The 18772-nt window shown below is 36.7% G+C and overlaps 1 protein-coding gene across 2 annotated transcripts; it reads left to right on the forward strand.

The window, feature by feature from the left end:
- Positions 1 to 7605: 7605 nt before the first annotated feature.
- LOC107732914 (protein lin-28 homolog A) lies at positions 7606 to 18429 on the forward strand. 2 transcript variants are annotated; one of them, XM_016544356.1, is made up of 4 exons: positions 7606 to 7833; positions 9058 to 9215; positions 16942 to 17120; positions 18095 to 18429. In XM_016544356.1, exons 1-4 carry the CDS (start codon positions 7824 to 7826, stop codon positions 18315 to 18317), a joined length of 570 nt encoding a protein of 189 aa, XP_016399842.1. In that variant the 5' UTR covers positions 7606 to 7823; the 3' UTR covers positions 18318 to 18429. The 2 variants fall into 2 exon arrangements, with proteins under 2 accessions (XP_016399842.1, XP_016399841.1); XM_016544355.1 differs by lacking the exon at positions 7606 to 7833 and adding an exon at positions 7952 to 8169.
- Positions 18430 to 18772: the final 343 nt, after the last annotated feature.

The raw sequence follows: 18772 nt of genomic DNA on the forward strand, positions 1-18772 counted from the left end.
GTACGGGCAATTCATACAATACATTTAAACTGAGCTACTTTAATACCATCTCCGAACTTTCTACCACGACTCTGCTGTTCTTCGGCTGGTTCTTCTCTGTATACGTTGATTGATAGATGTCTCGTCCAGTCAGCGGTGAGTAATCCCAAACCAATTGCGCTGTCTCAAACTATACCTACCTCTTCCGATTTGTCTGATTTTCGTTGTGTTTTCTGATTTGTTAATTTGTTTTCGGATTTGTCGTTGTGTTTTCTGACTTGTTATTTTGTTTTCGAATTTGTCATTGTGTTTTCTGACTTGTTATAATGTTTTCTGAATTGTTGTTGTGCTTTCTGAATTGTTATTTTGTTTTTTAGACTTGCATTTGCGTTTGTAATTTGTTATTTTGTTTTCAGAATTGTGATTTGCTCTGCACTTCTCAGTCACCGTAGAGTAGGCTAGTTGAGGCAAGGATCTGTTTGCAGCTTTTAATAAATATGCAAGGTGAAGATAATGCAGAAAAAATGCCAAACCAGTCCACAATAACTGACAAACTGAAGAGAAAGAGAGAGAGAGAGATAAATCATGTTACTTTTTGTCCTTATACATATCAGTAACTGCACTAAATTATACAGTTTTCCTCAGTTTGGGCATCTGAATAAAGTTGAGGTGTTTTATTTCTCTCTCTCTGACATTGAGTGTGAGCTCCATATTATATATCACACTAAATGAGCCATAAATGCTTGATGTATCGTTGTTTTAAATGTATTTTTGTAATGGTTATAAACGGTTCCATTTTAAAATTAGATTTTTCTCATTATTATTTCATGTTTCAGACTTTACAGGGTTATTTACAGCAGGTTTACAATCTGTCAAATATATTTACATATATTATATATTTACTTTTACTTTACTTTACTTTACTTTTAGTCATTTAGCAGACGCTTTTATCCAAAGCGACTTACAAATAAGAAAAAGTAATTAAAACTAAAAGCTAAAACTCTATAAATACTATATATATACACATTTAAGAAAATAAAAGAAATTAAATAAAAATGACAAATGCATACAACAACATTTCAAAACTAAAACATTTAAATAAAAACAAAAAAATAAAGCTAAAAACAATTCAAACATACACAAATAAGAAAAAGTAATTAAAACGAAAAGCTAAAAGCTTTTAAGAAAATAAAAGAAATTAAATAAAAATGACAAACGCATACAACATTTCAAAACTAAAACATTTAAATGAAAACAAAAAAAAAATAAAGCTAAAAACAATTCAAAAATATTAAAAGAACAAAAGGTATGAGTATAATAATGATTCTAACATAACACTAAGCCAAACACCAAAAAACAACTACATATGTGTATGTACAGCCACACACATATACATGTACATATATATAAATACATTAAATATATATATATATTATTTCATTTCCATTTTGTATGTTGAAGTACTGAAATAACTCAAATTAAATAAAAGTAAAACTTAATAAAAAGCCTATATAGACAATAAAAAAACTAATAAAATGACAACATGACTACAACTGTAACTAAAACTAAAATAGATAACTAATACAAATCAAAGTACATTAGTTCATCAGTAATCCTAAAAAAATAACACTGAGGCAAACACACATGCTAAAATAACAACAACTTACTGACACATAGTAAGAAATAGTTTATAAAAACCTGAAACAGAAGTGGAAAGAGGAGAGATAAAAAGCAATACTTATGTCCTTTGCAGGTGTCCTGCCCGGTGGAGTCGCACGGTAGAGTCGATGGTCTTTACACTCTTCGGTCTTCACACGACCGCTTCCGCGGTAAACTAAGCTTCTTTTTAATTAGTTTAACAAAACTCAAATTGAATTCATCTGGACACACTTTCCTGTTTATCACAACAAATGGCCAAGCAAAGCGCACAACACTGACAAGGTATTTAACAAATATATATTTATATTTAATTTCCTGCAGCAGCATCTAGTGAAAAAAATGGAACTGTGGAATTTTTCCACTATCACCTTTCTCTTGATGTCTCCTAGTTACTCTGGTCTTTGGCGTTTGCTAATCTTCTTCAAATTACATCCAGAGGGCAGTCGAGTCAGTCGAACACTTGCTGATTGATCTGGGGCAAAAACCTAACAACAGATTTAACTATAAAAAAAGTAAAACTGACTGCCAATTTCTGTAATATAGGTAGAAAATGGGTAGCAATGATTCATTAAATCCAGCTTCCTCAGGAAATCCTGATCTTTCTTATCCAGATTAATACGATTAATAGTTCTGTTCATCTGAGACAGCGCTCTGACTCTTCATCCATATTCCGCATTGTATATTCCCATATTGATCTTTAAAGAAAATGGACACAATAAATTCCACTGTTACTTGACTTTTGAATATACCTACAGATAGAATTGAACTGTTTGTAACATGACCTACCATGTTCTCCTTGCTGATTTTTCCAAATGTTCTAGAAGTCTTTATATTCATGCAGTGACATTTGCATTGATTCGCTCAGCAGAAACTTTAATCCAGAGTGACTAACAAGAGAGGAGTAGTACAGCACAAGCGCTTCGACATGAGGAAAAATACAATCAGAAGTGCAATTGTGCAATAAAATACTCTCAGGTTAGAGGAATATTACATTTATACAATCCCAGTTCTATCTAGGCCGACGGTTGACACTTTACAGATTTTAAATAGCTGTAATACACAAGACGCTTACAGTATGTTTCAGAGAAATGCAATGTAGAGCTGTCCAGGGTGCTGAAACTGTAAACCACTGTACTTCATGTTTTGTCTCCGATATCACCAATAGCTAATATTTAGTCTGCACATGCTAACAAAATGTTTTCACTCAGCCTTGTTCTTCTGCAGATCTGAAAATAGGTGAGAAATAGAGGAGTGGCAAAAGAAACTGTTGAAATGTATTGCTCCAGTACTCCAGTTTCTGATGGTGAGTCAGAGGACGAGTCCCATCCTTCACTGTCATCCTTTACAGACAAGATCACTGAAATCAGATCTTAGATGTGACTGGCCGTTCCACTGTTTCACACTTGCTTTCCAAGTATTGATCATCCACTGATTCCCTAAGGTCTTTGAGAAAGAACTGAACTGGCATCTTTCCCTTTGGGATATGACCCTGATTCTCAATAGTGTGGTCCAAGCTTTCCATGCATATAATTGCAAATGCTGCCAATTAGACAAAAAATAACGTTTTTTTTTTTTGTTTTAAATGTTCTTGCACGTAATCTCCTTTAATTTCTCAAATATTTCAAAAAGGTCCTTATACTGTGAAATAGTCTGGTTTTGTAAACACATTGTTGAAGCTCTTCACCCAGACATGAAAATTTGTTGAAAATGTGCTCACCGTCAGGTCATCCAAGATGTAGATGAGTTTGTTTCTTCATCAGATTTGGAGAAATGTAGCATTGCATCAGTGTCTCAGCAATGGATGCTCTGCAGTGAATGGGTGCCGTCAGAATGAGAGTCCAAACAGCTGATAAAAACATCACAATAATCCACAAGTAATCCACAGCACTCCAACAATTAACATCTTGTGAAAGGAAAAGCTGCATGTTTGTAAGAAACAAATCCATCATTAAGATGTTTTTAACTTCAAACAAAATACGAGTCCTCTATCCATTTTATTGCTTTCTCCTGAGAAAAAGTCATCTCGTCTGAATCAGGAGAGAAATATGCACAAATCAAGCATAGTTTACAAGCCTAAACAGTCCAGAATAGTGAGAGGACCATAGTGGATGGACTTTTTTTTACTGGAGGAAGCATTGTTATGGATTTTGAACTTGTGGAGTTAGACTGTTTCAATTTCAATTGCCTTATTGATAGATTTGTTTCTTACAAATACGCAGCTTTTTGCTTCGTGTGGATTACTTGTGACGTTTTTAACTTCAAACAAAATACGAGTCCTCTATCCATTTTATTGCTTTCTCCTGAGAAAAAGTCATCTCGTCTAAATCAGGAGAGAAATATGCACAAATCAAGCATAGTTTACAAGCCTAAACAGTCCAGAATAGTGAGAGGACCATAGTGGATGGACTTTTTTTTACTGGAGGAAGCATTGTTATGGATTGTGAACTTGTGGAGTTAGACTGTTTCAATTTCAATTGCCTTATTGATAGATTTGTTTCTTACAAATATGCAGCTTTTTGCTTCGTGTGGATTACTTGTGGCAACCATTCACTCAGAAGACCGACTGGTGAGCAAGTGATGTAAATAATGCTACATTTCTCCAAATCTCCGAAACAAACTCATCTACATCACCTGAGGGTGAGCAAATTTTCAGTAATTTTTCATTTTTTTGGTGAACTATTCCTTTAACTGAAACATCTGAACATATAATGTAAATTAACATCTAGATATGTATTGCACTAAATACAATCCATCTTTCATTGTGTGTTGAGGAGAGAAAGAGGGGCAGTTTGAAGGGTGTTTCAAGCACGTGCCACATTCATTGTCCTTAGTCACCTCTGCTTGACACGGGTCACCTCCAGAAAACCCCTCTGGGGCAGAAACTGAGTCAAGGCCATTGGTTACTAAGGATATCTCCATAGAAATCCTTCAGTCTTCATGATCTTCCTGAGGGAAGCATAAATGCAGTCAGCTGCTTTATCATCTGTATGCATGCCGTATGTTGCCTTTAGGAAATGCAACAATATACATATAGCATGTATACTTTGACTACATATGATAAATCTCAAACATAAAATTAGCAGAATGACAATATGGGTATTTGTACACTGTAAAAAAAATTCTGTAAAATTTACGGTAAAAAACCAGCAGTTGTGGCTGCCGGAATTTCACCATAAAAAAATATGGTAGCGACGTTTTAGGTTTTAACTTAAATTTACAGTTAAATACCGTAAATTCATTAACTGATATAATGTTAATATACCAACCTATTGAAGTACTGAAATCTGTTTTATACCTTTGTAATACACTGATAAACACCAAATGCAGGTGATGAGAAAGTCACATGATGAACCAAAGCCCATCACAAGCAGCTTTTAGATAATAACATGTATAGAAGGTGCACAGTGCCATTCACACAAACGCCAAACACCATCATGGTAACACACATGAAACTGAAATAATGCAATAAACATTCATTTAACAACATTAGGTGTAACACACAACCCTAATATACAAAACGGATAAGAAAAAACTAAGCATACATATATATATATATATATATATATATATGTACATATATAATACTATGTCATTTTAGGCTTTCACTATGTTTCTATTATATTTGAATAATACTTATTGCAGGCATTATGTTGTAACGTGAGTTTATTCATGTTTCACTCTGTGTCCAGTTATCATCCCAGAACAATTTGAATAGAAATGTGTTTAAAAACATCTTATATGAACATTGTGGGTATTCTGGTTCACTGGAAATCAGTGTATGGTCATTTTTAACATATTGCATTGTGGGATACAATACCCAGTACACTGGTAATCAGAAAATGTGCTCATATTCTAAAGTAGTATTTACAGTACGTAGTCGTTAGCTATAATTATGTAAATTTAAGGTAAGGTACAAAGGTATATCTTTTGAAAGGGTACCATCCCAGTGACAGCGATCATTTTGTACGTTTTTTTTTCCTGAGAGTGTGAATACTCAAGTGACCTAATACATGTACTAAAACAACCAAAGCACACTGGCATATTCTATCCCATAATGCATTGTTCTTGACCTTCAACCTTTTGGTGTGACCAAAGAACAGATGTGTTTGTTTTTCTTTTTTCTCTCTTATTTTATTTATTTATTTTTTGACAGAAAGTTAATGCATTTTACACAAAAAAAGAGATAACCAGACACCATTTGCTGAAGGAAACATGACTTTAAAAGGTCATGTGACAACAATGTACCATGCTACTGTTTGATATGTTTAGATACTGCACCTATTTCACATATATTTCCTTTTTTTCACCTTATTTATTTATTTTTATTTTTTATAATGCGCGATAATCAGTAAGCTAGTGTTACATTCCACACAGAGCCAGAGCTCCAGCTGCACTTTTGATTGGCGTTTAACGAGTGGGTCATGTGACCCACAGCAGCACATGCCCAATTATCATATGAAGAGAGTTCTGCTTCTGTTACATATATTTCCTTTTTTTCACCTTATTTATTTTATTTTTTTTATAATGCGCGATAATCAGTAAGCTAGTGTTACATTCCACACAGAGCCAGAGCTCCAGCTGCACTTTTGATTGGCGTTTAACGAGTGGGTCATGTGACCCACAGAAGCACATGCCCAATTATCATATGAAGAGAGTTCTGCTTCTGTTCGATGTGTTTAATTAGCTGAAGCTTTATGACTAACACGACTAACAGGTGCTGTTCTGTTTCCTCTGACATGAGTCAGCAACCTGTGCTCTTGTTGAGAGTGCGTTTGGGAAGCTGATGAACGGCATCCAAGAATCCTGCATGAATATTTAATTGGAAAGTGGATGCGGCTTTAATTGTGTTAATGATTTCTAAGTCATATGAAGAATCCGCATCTGAATCACACAGGTGCGAACTTTATGATATCAACCACAGAAATGACGGATAAATGCAAATAGAAATAGTCCATCTACATATTTTAGTTTGTGAAATGTATGCAATTATTTAATAAAATGAATATCTCATGCATAAAAAAAATAAAAAATAAAAAAGCTTTTTGTTATATTGTAATGATTCGCAAAATAAAATAAAAAAAACGCGCTATTTAAATAAGTAAATACATCTTTTACTCTCATTAAATATATGTCCCTCCATGCTTCAAGAAGTTTTGCAGATTGATGTAATTGTAAATTGCTGAGTGTGAATGGTGTTTGAAGCACTTGACGCAATTCACATTCATTACGCGCTGGCGTCAGAGATCAATTAAATACCCTTTACACGGCTCAGTGTCTCATTGTTCTCTTGGTTTCTGCTTGAGGTGTGAGAACAATCAGACTCTGCGGACATGTGCGCTTCATGAAGCCCAAACCAGAACTGCTGTCATCTTTGAGCATTGTTAACATCATTAGCTATAGAGACATATTAACTGATGAGTTAATTTCCTGCCTTTTGGTATTAAAAAAAAAAAGATAGGTTCCAGCAAATAGCCTTGTATTTGTGAGTCTTCGACTTCTTTAAGACGCATCTACTTTGGGCTGCAGGCAAATATCATGCTATTTTGAAAATGAGTAGGCTACACATTATTTACTGTAAAAATCGCGTTCTGAAGGAATGTCTTTAAAAGAATCGATAACCGCCTTCAGATTTTTCCCCACACAATTTCATTCTTAAATGGCCTAACTGGGAAAATGTACAGTAGCATACTTTGACATCGTTTTGTAGTGAGAACTATATCATAAATAACCGTCATATAGGCCTGCGAAATTTTTAAAATAACACAATATTTAAAATGTTATTCATGATGTTTCAAACACGCATGATTTTTTTTTTTAGTTGAGTAGAATATCGATTGCAACAAATCAATGTTTTGTTGTGAAGAAAGTGGTCAGGCTTTTATTGCTTTTATCCGCTGTGTGTGTGTCAGCGGGGTTTAAGAGGGGAGGGCACTTCCTATTCCCCAACCTTACATTCTCCATCTGCGATTGGCCCATTGGCGACTTTGGACCCTGTGGTCGCAGAAACGTGCAGTTCATCATCGCAGTGAAGTTGAGCATCACGTAGACTTGACCTAAAGCTGAGTGGGATGCTACAGTGACCCGAGTCCTGTGATTCACTCGGGAATAAACACTGGCCACTGTTTTATGCTGTTTGGGGCCCCAATCAATGATCTATTTTTGCGGTGTGAAGACATCCTGGAGACATGGCTGAAGGTGAGGTCGTGGGTGATCCTCCAGTGGGGGGTCAGTGAAGAGAGAGAGAGAGAGAAGGGAATAAAGAAGAGGGGGGTGGGACGGATCTCCTGCATTGTCTTTCAGATTTGGGGGATCTTTACAAAGAGCTCTTCCCAGAAGCCCTGGAATTGTCGCGTCGATACCGCTAAAATGTACCCCGAATCTTTTGTTTGTTCGTTCCTTCTGGCGTTTTACTCGGAGTTTTGAAATGCGGAGGGAAGTCTGAGGCTTCTTCAGTAGCCTACTTGGGATTTATTTGGAGGTTGATGGGCGAGATGGGTGAAATGGGCTCAGTTTATGAGCAATATTACACAGGTGAGCGGGTGCGCATTTGTGCTTATCTGGTTAATTACTGAGCGCGCACTGATAAATCAACTTTTTTTTAATTGTGTGTAATTTAATGCTAAAATAGCGCTTTTTAAGAGAACTGCATGAGGCGTTAATTTAAAAAAAAAAAATGTCCTTTGATAATCTCTTCAACTTTTTGATATCACTGATGATTCACATAATTGAAAAGTAGCTGCATGCTTTGACTACAATATTCCCTATTTTGATTTATCGATGATTGTAAGAAATTGTGTGTAATTTAATGCTAAAATAGCGCTTTTTAAGAGAACTGCATGAGGCGTTAATTTAAAAAAAAAAATGTCCTTTGATAATCTCTTCAACTTTTTGATATCACTGATGATTCACATAATTGAAAAGTAGCTGCATGCTTTGACTACAATATTCCCTATTTTGATTTATCGATGATTGTAAGACATTTAAATGTATATTTCTTGAGCGAAATGGAATTCTAGCGTTTCAACTTTCATTGCTGTCTACAAAATCAGCGAAGAAATGAACCGAGACATTTTCGAAGTTACCTGCTGAAGAACTGATAACAGTCTATGAACGGACTGTGCGTTTAATTGTAATTTTTTTTATGTAAACAAACGTTTTATTTTGGATTATAAAAGTATGCATTTGGACAGTGTGAAATAAGTGCTGAACAAAGAGAAAATACATTTTTGAAAGAGAAAATCCATTCACTCGTGTTTTGCACGTAGCTTCTGGCATTTTCTCGCCAAGCGTGATGAATTCACTACATGTCGAAACAGCCGCGTAAGAGCCCACAGATTGATTTTTTCGTCCACTTTCGTTAGCGTGATATTTTTGTTTGTAAAGTTAGTTGTGATTTTCTCGTTTTTGTGATTCATCAAGGTGGCTGTGCAAAGACCGAGGAGGAGGAAGCCTCGAGCTCGTTCCGTGGAAGTGGCTTCTGCAAATGGTTTAACGTACGGATGGGCTTCGGCTTTTTGTCCATGACCCACCGGGAGGGCATCTGTCTGGACTCACCCGTGGATGTGTTCGTCCATCAGGTGAGAGCAAATGAATGCTGTCGCTTTTAATGGACCGGACCTGTAAGGCCTTCCTCTGTAGTCATCTCACGGCTCAAACGAGGTTACTATGCTAAATTAAATATTTACGGTATTAGTAGGCTGCATTTATAATTTATTTTCTACCTTTTATAAAGCTATAATTTAGTGTTCGGCGTTAATGCACGAACATTAACGCCTGGATATTATTATAAAAAAAAATATCTTTCAAAAACAAACATACAGAGATACTTAACGTCAAACAGAACACAAATACAAATGGGGGATACATATAACAGATATACATCATGGAGGTTAAAACATTTAAATTTTACAAATAACATTTTTTAATATGCATTATAAATAGCTTTTGATGTACATATTGATTACTTGGTGAAAAGACTTAAACCAAGATTGGGTTTTCTATTTCGGCAAAAAAAATGTTTTTCCTTTGGAGCTAGAAAGCAAATTATACAGAGTACATTTTTACCCATTTTGGATTATGGAGTTGTTATTTACATGCATGCTTCTACGTATTTATTGAAAAGGCTGGATAGTGTTTACCATGCTGCATTGCGATTTATAACAAATGCTTGCTCACATACTCATCATTGTTTGCTGTATAATAAAGCAGGTTGGTCCTCTTTATATCAAAGGAGGAAATCACATATGTTAGTGTATACTGTAAAGGCATTGTTGGGCATGCTTCCAAATTACATCTCTAGTCTTTTATGCTACATAGAAAGAATTATATCACCAGATCATCAAATGGGATTCAATTAGAAATACCCAGGATACATTCAGAGCATGGAAAATCAGCTTTCTCTTACTATGCTCCGTGGTTGTGGAATGAATTTCAAACTGTAACTCCATTAGAAACAATTCCTTCTTTGAATATTTTTTAAAATTTAGTGCAGTGTTTAGCAAATGAATCATGTTGTTGTTTTAATTAATTTACTGATTTATGATTATTGTTTTTGCTTTGGTTATATGTAATTTTGTCTTGTGAGGTGTATGTTTGTGAAATTTTATGTGAAATTTTTGTACGGTCATCTTGGCCAGGACTCCCTGGAAGAAGAGATTTCTTTTATCTCAATGGGACCTTCCTGGAAAAATAAAGGATAAATAAATAAAAATAAATATGAGAGACGTTTCTTGTTCCTAGTGAAAAAAAATATTTTAAAACTTAAAAGAGGGAGTAATGGACATTATTTTTGCTTTATGTACATGGAACTTCCCAAGAAGAATTACCACCTTTAAAGTGTTATCAACTACACCTGATCCAGTATTATAGTTCAAAAAAAAAGGATCATAGATTCATCTATTTTAATTATTTTATCAAATATATCAAAAACCAACATAGACACCTGCTTCCAAAAGTCTTCAGAATATTTACAGTTACAAAATAACTTAACAAAATAACAAAATTTTTAAGCTGTATAGGGTTTTATGGTGATCTTCAGATCATGTGTTGGTTTGTGTGTAGATGGTTTTATTCATTTATGTATTTATTTATTTCTAGAGGTCTGGGACAATTTCTTAGAATTGCAAAAGCTTCTTTTATTTGACACCAGGTTGTGAAGCTCTTGTTTTGCTTATAGCTGGGACCTTTATTTAGTTATTTAACACGCATATATTGTCCAGTGGTTTTATTTTTGAATGATTTCCATATTTAATTTGGTTCTTTGGAAATGTCCACATTTCTGGTGGTCTTTATAGATGTAGAATGTATGTATTGGACTAAATTGAACTGAAGAGGCCAGAAAGCTGAGATTCGTGTGCTTTATTTTTTTTTATTTAATATTTCTGCAAATAAACAAATGACTATTATTCTGAACATTGTCTGGGATGTCAGTTCATGGGGTTTTTAATTTTAAGGGGTTTTCCCCTTTCAATTTTAAATAGGGTGAATACAGAAATTATGTATTTTAATATATGCCAAACAATTTTTAAATTCTACACTGTACAGAGGGAAAATTAATAAAATATTAAAGGCAAAAACCAAGCGGCAACCTCCCGCTCTCTCTTGTGAAGCCAACACGGAAGTGACTTAAACTGTAATTCATCGACTGGCCGCTAGAGGCTGGCTGCAAAAGGGAGTCAACCCCATAGACTCCCCATGTTAAAATGCCCAACTTTACAGCAGAAAAAAACGTTTACAGCCTGGTTCAAAAAATTATTTTGGTCTATATAGCTAATTATGCCCTTCATGACAACTGTGAGGGGGGTGATTTTTTTTTTATAACACATCCGTTTAAATTATATTAAGCCTTAAAGTTCTGCATAATTAAGGGCGTGGCCACTTGAGTGACAGGTGGATTGCCGCTGCTGTCACCGTCGTCGAGCTAGGTGGGCGTGGTTTCAGCAACCTGCTCCCGCCTCTTTGCCCATTTTCGATTATCCGAGTGACGCACTGCCAAGATGGCGACGGCCCGCTCCGCCCACTTTGAGCTTCAAACACACTCTTCAGAAATCTAGGGGGGACGTCACGGACACTACGTCCATGTTTTTATACAGTCTATGGCAAAAACTTAAATTTAAAAGTAGTCCCACTTCACCTTTATTTACTCTATTAGGTTGTATCCTTGGATTAAATTTTAAATGCAGGCCTGTTCTTTCACATTTCTTCCAAAGATTGGCCTGAAATAGTAGGCAAATTGAAAATGATTGCTTCATTGTTAGTGTGTGTAGATTTAGGTGTTCTCCTGTAGACCAAACTGTCCCAAACGATGTTATTTCATGTTGGAACCGTGGCTCAGTGGCTCAGTACACATGCTCACAGGTTCAAGTCCGGTCTCAGCATGTCCTTGTTCCTTGTCTGCTCTTTAACTCTGACTACTGTCTGCACCTTATAAATGAAGACAAAAAGCTCGAAAGTAAAACCTCTACGACTATTAAACTCAAAATCACTCGGATTTGTTCTGCAGTGATATATAACAGAGATTAGAGCATCGTACGGGCAGGCAGCCCTACACAGAGATCTGTGTGATCTCTCCGTCTCTCTCCAAGTACGAGGTCTTTGGTGGCTGTCTGGGTGGCATTGTCTTTAAGTCTCATTGACTGCACGTTAGGATGCAAAACCGAGATGTGCATTAACCCTTTAGGACAGCATTTGTAGTACTTGCGCAGTGTGAATTTGAGCTTGGTTGTTTGGAGGAAGATTTCTCGATATTCTTAGGCTGTATGGTTTTGATAACCAAGAGGTCATTGTCAAACCCACAGGAGGAAATCCTGCCTTCCTCAGACTACAGAACCACTGAATGAATGGTGTTTGTGTGCAGAGATGACCAAAAAGAGAGGCGGGTGGAGAGAGATTTCATAATTAATGGTGAAAAATAGTGGAAAGACATGCTGAGGGAGAATGTTGGGAGTGGAGATCAAGAGATTGGAGGAAGGGAGGAAGGGAGGGAGGGAGGGAGTATTTGGGGGGAGGGGGTTGTTCGCTGAACTCATTCATAAAAAAACTCTGTAGTAAAAGAGGGCGAGTGGTAGAGAAGGATGGTTTCAGGAAGCCTTGACGGGGGTTGGGAGGCTCTGAGAGATGAGTGTCAGTTAAACCTGACGTCGCGTGAGAGCCGAAGCGTGGACCACCTGGTGCAGCTAGCAGTGTTTGAAATGATCAGCCTCTTAACACCTACATTTTAAAGGCAGTCAAGCTATTTTTCACCATGGGCTCAATGGGAAAATGTGCCTCTCACTATATTTTTGGAAAACTCAAAAAAATATACCAGTATAGTTCATTTATTTCCCTATAGTTCTTTGCAGAATACTATGTTATGACCAGTAGTCAAATTGTAAATAATAATAAAAATCAGGGGGGATGGTGTGGTGTAGTGCCATTCAGCCATTCGTTCATTCAGCCATTCGTTCATCCATCCAGCCATTCATTCATTCATTCAGCCATTCATTCATTCAGCCATTCAGCCATCCGTTCGTCCATTCATTCAGCCATTCATTCATTCATTCATTCAGCCATTCATTCATTCAGCCATTCATTCAGCCATTCATTCATTCATTCAGCCATTCGTTCGTCCATTCAGCCATTCGTTCGTCCATTCATTCAGCCATCCATTTGTTCATTCAGCCATTCATCCATCCAGCCAGCCAGTCATTCATTCATTCATTCAGCCATCCATTCGTTCATTCAGCCATTCGTTCGTCCATTCATTCAGCCAGCCAGCCAGCCAGCCAGCCAGCCAGCCAGCCAGCCAGCCAGCCAGCCAGCCAGCCAGCCAGCCAGCCAGCCAGCCAGCCAGCCAGCCAGCCAGCCAGCCAGCCAGCCAGCCAGCCAGCCAGCCAGCCAGCCAGCCAGCCAGCCAGCCAGCCAGCCAGCCAGCCAGCCAGCCAGCCAGCCAGCCAGCCAGCCAGCCAGCCAGCCAGCCAGCCAGCCAGCCAGCCAGCCAGCCAGCCAGCCAGCCAGCCAGCCAGCCAGCCAGCCAGCCAGCCAGCCAGCCAGCCAGCCAGCCAGCCAGCCAGCCAGCCAGCCAGCCAGCCAGCCAGCCATTCATTCATTCATTCAGCCATTCAGCCATCCGTTCGTCCATTCATTCAGCCAGCCAGCCAGCCAGCCAGCCAGCCATTCATTTAGCTAACTTTACATAATGATTACACCAATTTGTTTAATTTTTAAACATTTTCATTTAACAAAAAGTACGTTTTTACTAAATGGACTATGATTTATAAGCTGTTTTCCTTGTGGAGCCTGAAATGGCCCGACAATGTCAAAAATGCCATCCCCCTCAATTTGAGCCTTGGTTATGACCTCTAAACACGTTTACCACAATGCATTATTTGTAAACTAATGCATTTTAACGTTTGAATGGCATAATCTGCTCCATATGAGTTTTCTGACATGGTAAACTTGCTCTGTAGCGCACCTGGTACAGCATTGCACTTGTGATGTGGACTCTGTGCGCTCTAGTGCGAATCCTGTGAAACAAGTCACGATTAAAGAGCTCAAAGACTTGTGCTAAAATGGCATGGTTGCTTCAGCAAATGCGTTTTAGTCTCATGTTTGCTTTTGTTAACACTATCAGTTAGGTTTAGTGTAGGTGATACATTGTTTTCAAACCAGAGCATTAATATTAGAGTGCTGAACACCTGACATTTAATTTTCAAACAGTTGCAATACATACAACAACCAATTTACTGTAATAAAACCTTGTCAGTTTCACGTTTATTTGTTTCAGATAAACCTCAATGCATTTTAAGTGATGCATTTTACTGTGCATTTTCGATTTTTACTTTGAAATTGTCACCAAACATGCAAGAAGTAATGCAATATCATTTTGCAGAAATGTTTCCACAGACATATATCCGCAGTGAGCCTGAGCTGCTGTTATTTTACTGAAGCAGTTAGCCATAATACAAATAAAATATGTTTTAACTGTATGACTTGCTTTCGTCGATGCTACACAAGTGTATTTAAAAAAAAATAATTTTTTGTCCATCCATACAATGCAATTCAGTGCTGTTCAGTGTTGTTTGTGCCACAGTGTTCTTCAAAATATCATCTTTTACTTTATGCAGAAGAACGAAATGCATAAGGTTTTGAACGACTGCGAGAAAGATGGTTTAATCTTTATCACTTCATTAAACAAGAAAAGCAGTCCAGTGTTTTGCTCCGAGAGAATGTGTGGAATTTATTACAGGCCATTAAGAGTTTAATGTGTAAAAGACTAAAAACATTATCCCAAGGAATGTCCTGGCGAGAAGATAAGCGATTTTATTACAAGGGCTGGTTTTAAGGTAACAGACCAACACCACCGCCAAAGCAGATAGTTCTCTAAACACCAAGGCTGGAGTCAACTTGATGCATGATCTCACAAATACACCAACTAGTCAGGTTTTTGGTCTCCAAGCGGTTGTTTGTTAAGAGTACAAGCGGAAGGTTGTTTTTAAAGGTAGATCCTTTCTCAAGCCCTATTTCCACGCGCCTATAGAGCAAGTATCTCAGGAATGTGAGCTTCCCCCACCTTTTCCCACTGCAAACTGGCTGAGATTTAACCAGATGGAGTTATTTTGGGGAAGCTCATCTGCCCGTCCCATTCATGCCAATAGCCACACTTTCAAAGCTTTTTCCTGAGAAACCGTGCAAGTACAAATGTGTGATCAGGGCTGGATTTACCTCTTGTGACATAGGCAAAAATTTTGGGCCCCCTGCATATCTGTTAGCTGCTAAATTGGTCTGATGTGATCTCGATGTAGAATAAGTAATAAACCCTGAATGTGATGGGAGGCTGTTATATTGGTACATCTGAATATAGTGTTGAGTAACATCATGTCTGCTAAGATGCCATTGTCTGGTTGGATTTTGAACGCAGCATGTATACTGCTTATGATATCTTGCAACATTTTGCCTGTGTAGGCTGCTAGTTTGAGCCTTCAGTTTCAGCAGCAGCCATTGATGGATGCAAGTATTTAAAGTTAATTGGTAGAGACCTCTGAGTGTTAAGTGAAGAGGCGGTTTTGAAGGCAATGTAGCCACGGTATTGGGGGCAGGGAAGATGCCATTTTCACATTTCTTTCAGGACCGCAAACCTCACGGACAAATGATAATGTTAACGTGTTTTGACAAAACGTGACTCTTGATTAAATGTATTTCTGTGTAGATGGCATGGCACAAAGTGAAAATGTGCAGTATACAACAGAGCTTGATCTTCCATCTATGGTGTGCTGAATCTGAAGTAATAATTGCATTTTATTGCACTCAAATACAACATTTGAAACCATTTGTACTGTGAAAAGCACTATGCAAATATTTGATGAATATATTGTAAATATAGTTTTTTTTTAAATGCATATTAAATATTTACAATATATTCAAGTCCAATTTTGTATAGCTCTTTTTTACAATACAAATGGTTTCAAAGCTGCTTTAAAATCACAATGTTAATGTTTAGAATATCTTAATATGTATATGCCTTATAGTCGCATTTATCAGACTAAAGCTGAGCTCTAATATAGTTTACATTTTGCAATGATACAAGAAATATAGCAGTTCTTTCTTTCTTTCTTTCTTTCTTTTTAATTAATTTATTATTATTATTTATTTATTTTTGTTTAAATTTATTTATTTATTTATTTATTTATTTATTTATTTATTTATTTATTTATTTATTTATTTATTTATTTATTTATTTATTTATTTATTTATTTATTTATTTATTTATTTATTTATTTATTTATTTATTTATTTATTTATTTATTTATTTATTTATTTATTTATTTATTTATTTATTTATTTATTTATTTATTTATTTATTTATTTATTTATTTATTTATTTATTTATTTATTTATTTATTTATTTATTTATTTATTTATTTATTTATTTATTTATTTATTTGTTTATTTATTTATTTCTAATTAATTTATTATTATTATTTTTTTTAAATTTACATTTATTTATAATAATAATAATAATATTTAATTATTATTATTATTATTTTGTATTTATTTATTTATTTATCACCATACATGAGTATTCATAATTATTACATATAACATACATGGCATAAAAAGATATTTACCAACTGCATATTTGCATGACCATAAATTTACCTATATAAATATTAAACATTTCAAAAACGTCACATGTCTAATGGCAGGAGAAATGGGCTGGTAATCATGAAAACATTTATAGCCCTACAAGCATTTCCTTATACATAGATCACAGCATAAATATGATCCAAGTCTCTAAAGCACATCACATCTACCCCATCTCTGCAGAGCAAGCTTCATATGGAGGGCTTCCGCAGTCTGAAGGAAGGAGAAGCAGTGGCGTTCACCTTCAAAAGATCCTCTAAGGGTCTGGAGTCCTTACGGGTGACGGGGCCAGGCGGGGCGCCATGCGTGGGCAGCGAGAAGAAACCCAAGGGTGCCCAAAAACGCCGTTCAAAAGGAGATCGGTGAGTGTCGTTATATATATATATAGTTCACTTTGAAAACATTTTTGTTTTTTGAACTTATTTCTTGAAGATTATAGGGTAAAATATAACCAGGACGTGTTAATTGTTTCTTGTGATTCTTCTGCAAGAACATTGAGATGTTCTGAGATGTTGCTTTTGGGTTGTTTTTACACGATATCTCCGGTTCTGACCAAACGGAGAGTGTTTCCTTCCCCCCACCCTGTGTGTTGGCGACTTGACCTGCTGGATCAATAGGTTGTTTAAAATCTCATAGCTCAGAATTTAGGCTCACAGAGAGTCACCCGCCCCCCCAACGGCAGAGGTTATCGATAAACACCGTCCTCCGCTGCGTCTAATCACGCTGGTTGGCTGAGTGCGGATCCGGATCAAAGCGAGTGCAGCTTTCGCAATTGTGCATGAATGACGGTGATTGGTTTTGCAGTAGTGCATTTTTTCAGTTCTGTGAGAGACCACAAATTCAACATGTGCTAGCATAACATACTTTCTCCTGCTGTCTGTCATTGATATTTCATCTCTCTGGATCTGTGTCTCCTGACGGAGGATCAGATCCTGTCCATTTAATTAATAACAGATGTAGGTGCCTGAGAAAGGTCAGAGGTGACTGCTGCCATGGCAACACTGAGGTGTGATGCATGCGAGCGGGGTGGGGGTGGGCAGCAGGGATCAAAGTGCAAAGGTCACGCAACATTGAAACAAAGAGCCAAAGAGATGCCCCACCTCCTCTACACCACACCTCCTTCCTCCGGCCCCCACAATATAGAGAGCGGATGGGCTTAAATGCACAGGAAGCTTTCATTTAAATGAATCACTAACCCAAAATGGTGACTTTTAGTGACATTTATGCATTGTACTAAACTCCTCTTAGTACATGGTGCATATGAAAATACATTATTTTGCGCCCTCTAGTGGTCTTTCCTGCAAATAACACATTTGTTTTCCTGCACTATTTGCAGATGCTTCAACTGTGGAGGGCCGAATCATCACGCCAAAGAATGCCAGCTGCCACCTCAGCCGAAAAAGTGCCATTTTTGCCAAAGCATCACCCACATGGTGGCCAACTGTCCAATCAAAGCACAGCAGTTGTCCCCGGGATCTCAGGGAAAATCAACAGCCTCCACTACAGGAGAAGAAGAGGACATGAGCCACACCCCCTTCCCTCCCGACAGCTCTGATTAGTCGGGGAAGGTTGTCAGGGAAACACAAGCACCAATCAGAAAGCTTTAACGGAAAGCTGCTTTCGGAACTAACTCAGGTTTTTCTTCTTCAAACAGCAGAAATGAATGTCGCCGCTCACTTTTGTACTTTAGCCAGGAAATCTAAAACCAGATTACATTGATATTTAATGTTATGCTTAGAAAAATATGATCACTATCATATCCATCTTTATTTTTGACAGTCATCTTTGCGATCTGGGTATTCACACAAATGATTTGGGATGAACCAGATATTTCAGATGGATAATCATGAAATAGAGGGCAAATCTCACAAAAACATGTCCAAGTCAGAATTTCAGAAATTATATTTTGCTTAAAATAAAGCCTATTTTATTATTTTTCATGACAATTAAGCACATTTTCTTCCCCCCAATTTTTTTTTTTTACATTTTTTTTTTTACATTTGTCACAATGCTT

Source organism: Sinocyclocheilus rhinocerous, unplaced genomic scaffold (assembly GCF_001515625.1).
Source record: "Sinocyclocheilus rhinocerous isolate Xijiao unplaced genomic scaffold, SAMN03320098_v1.1 scaffold1300, whole genome shotgun sequence".
Taxonomy (NCBI): Eukaryota; Metazoa; Chordata; class Actinopteri; order Cypriniformes; family Cyprinidae; genus Sinocyclocheilus; species Sinocyclocheilus rhinocerous.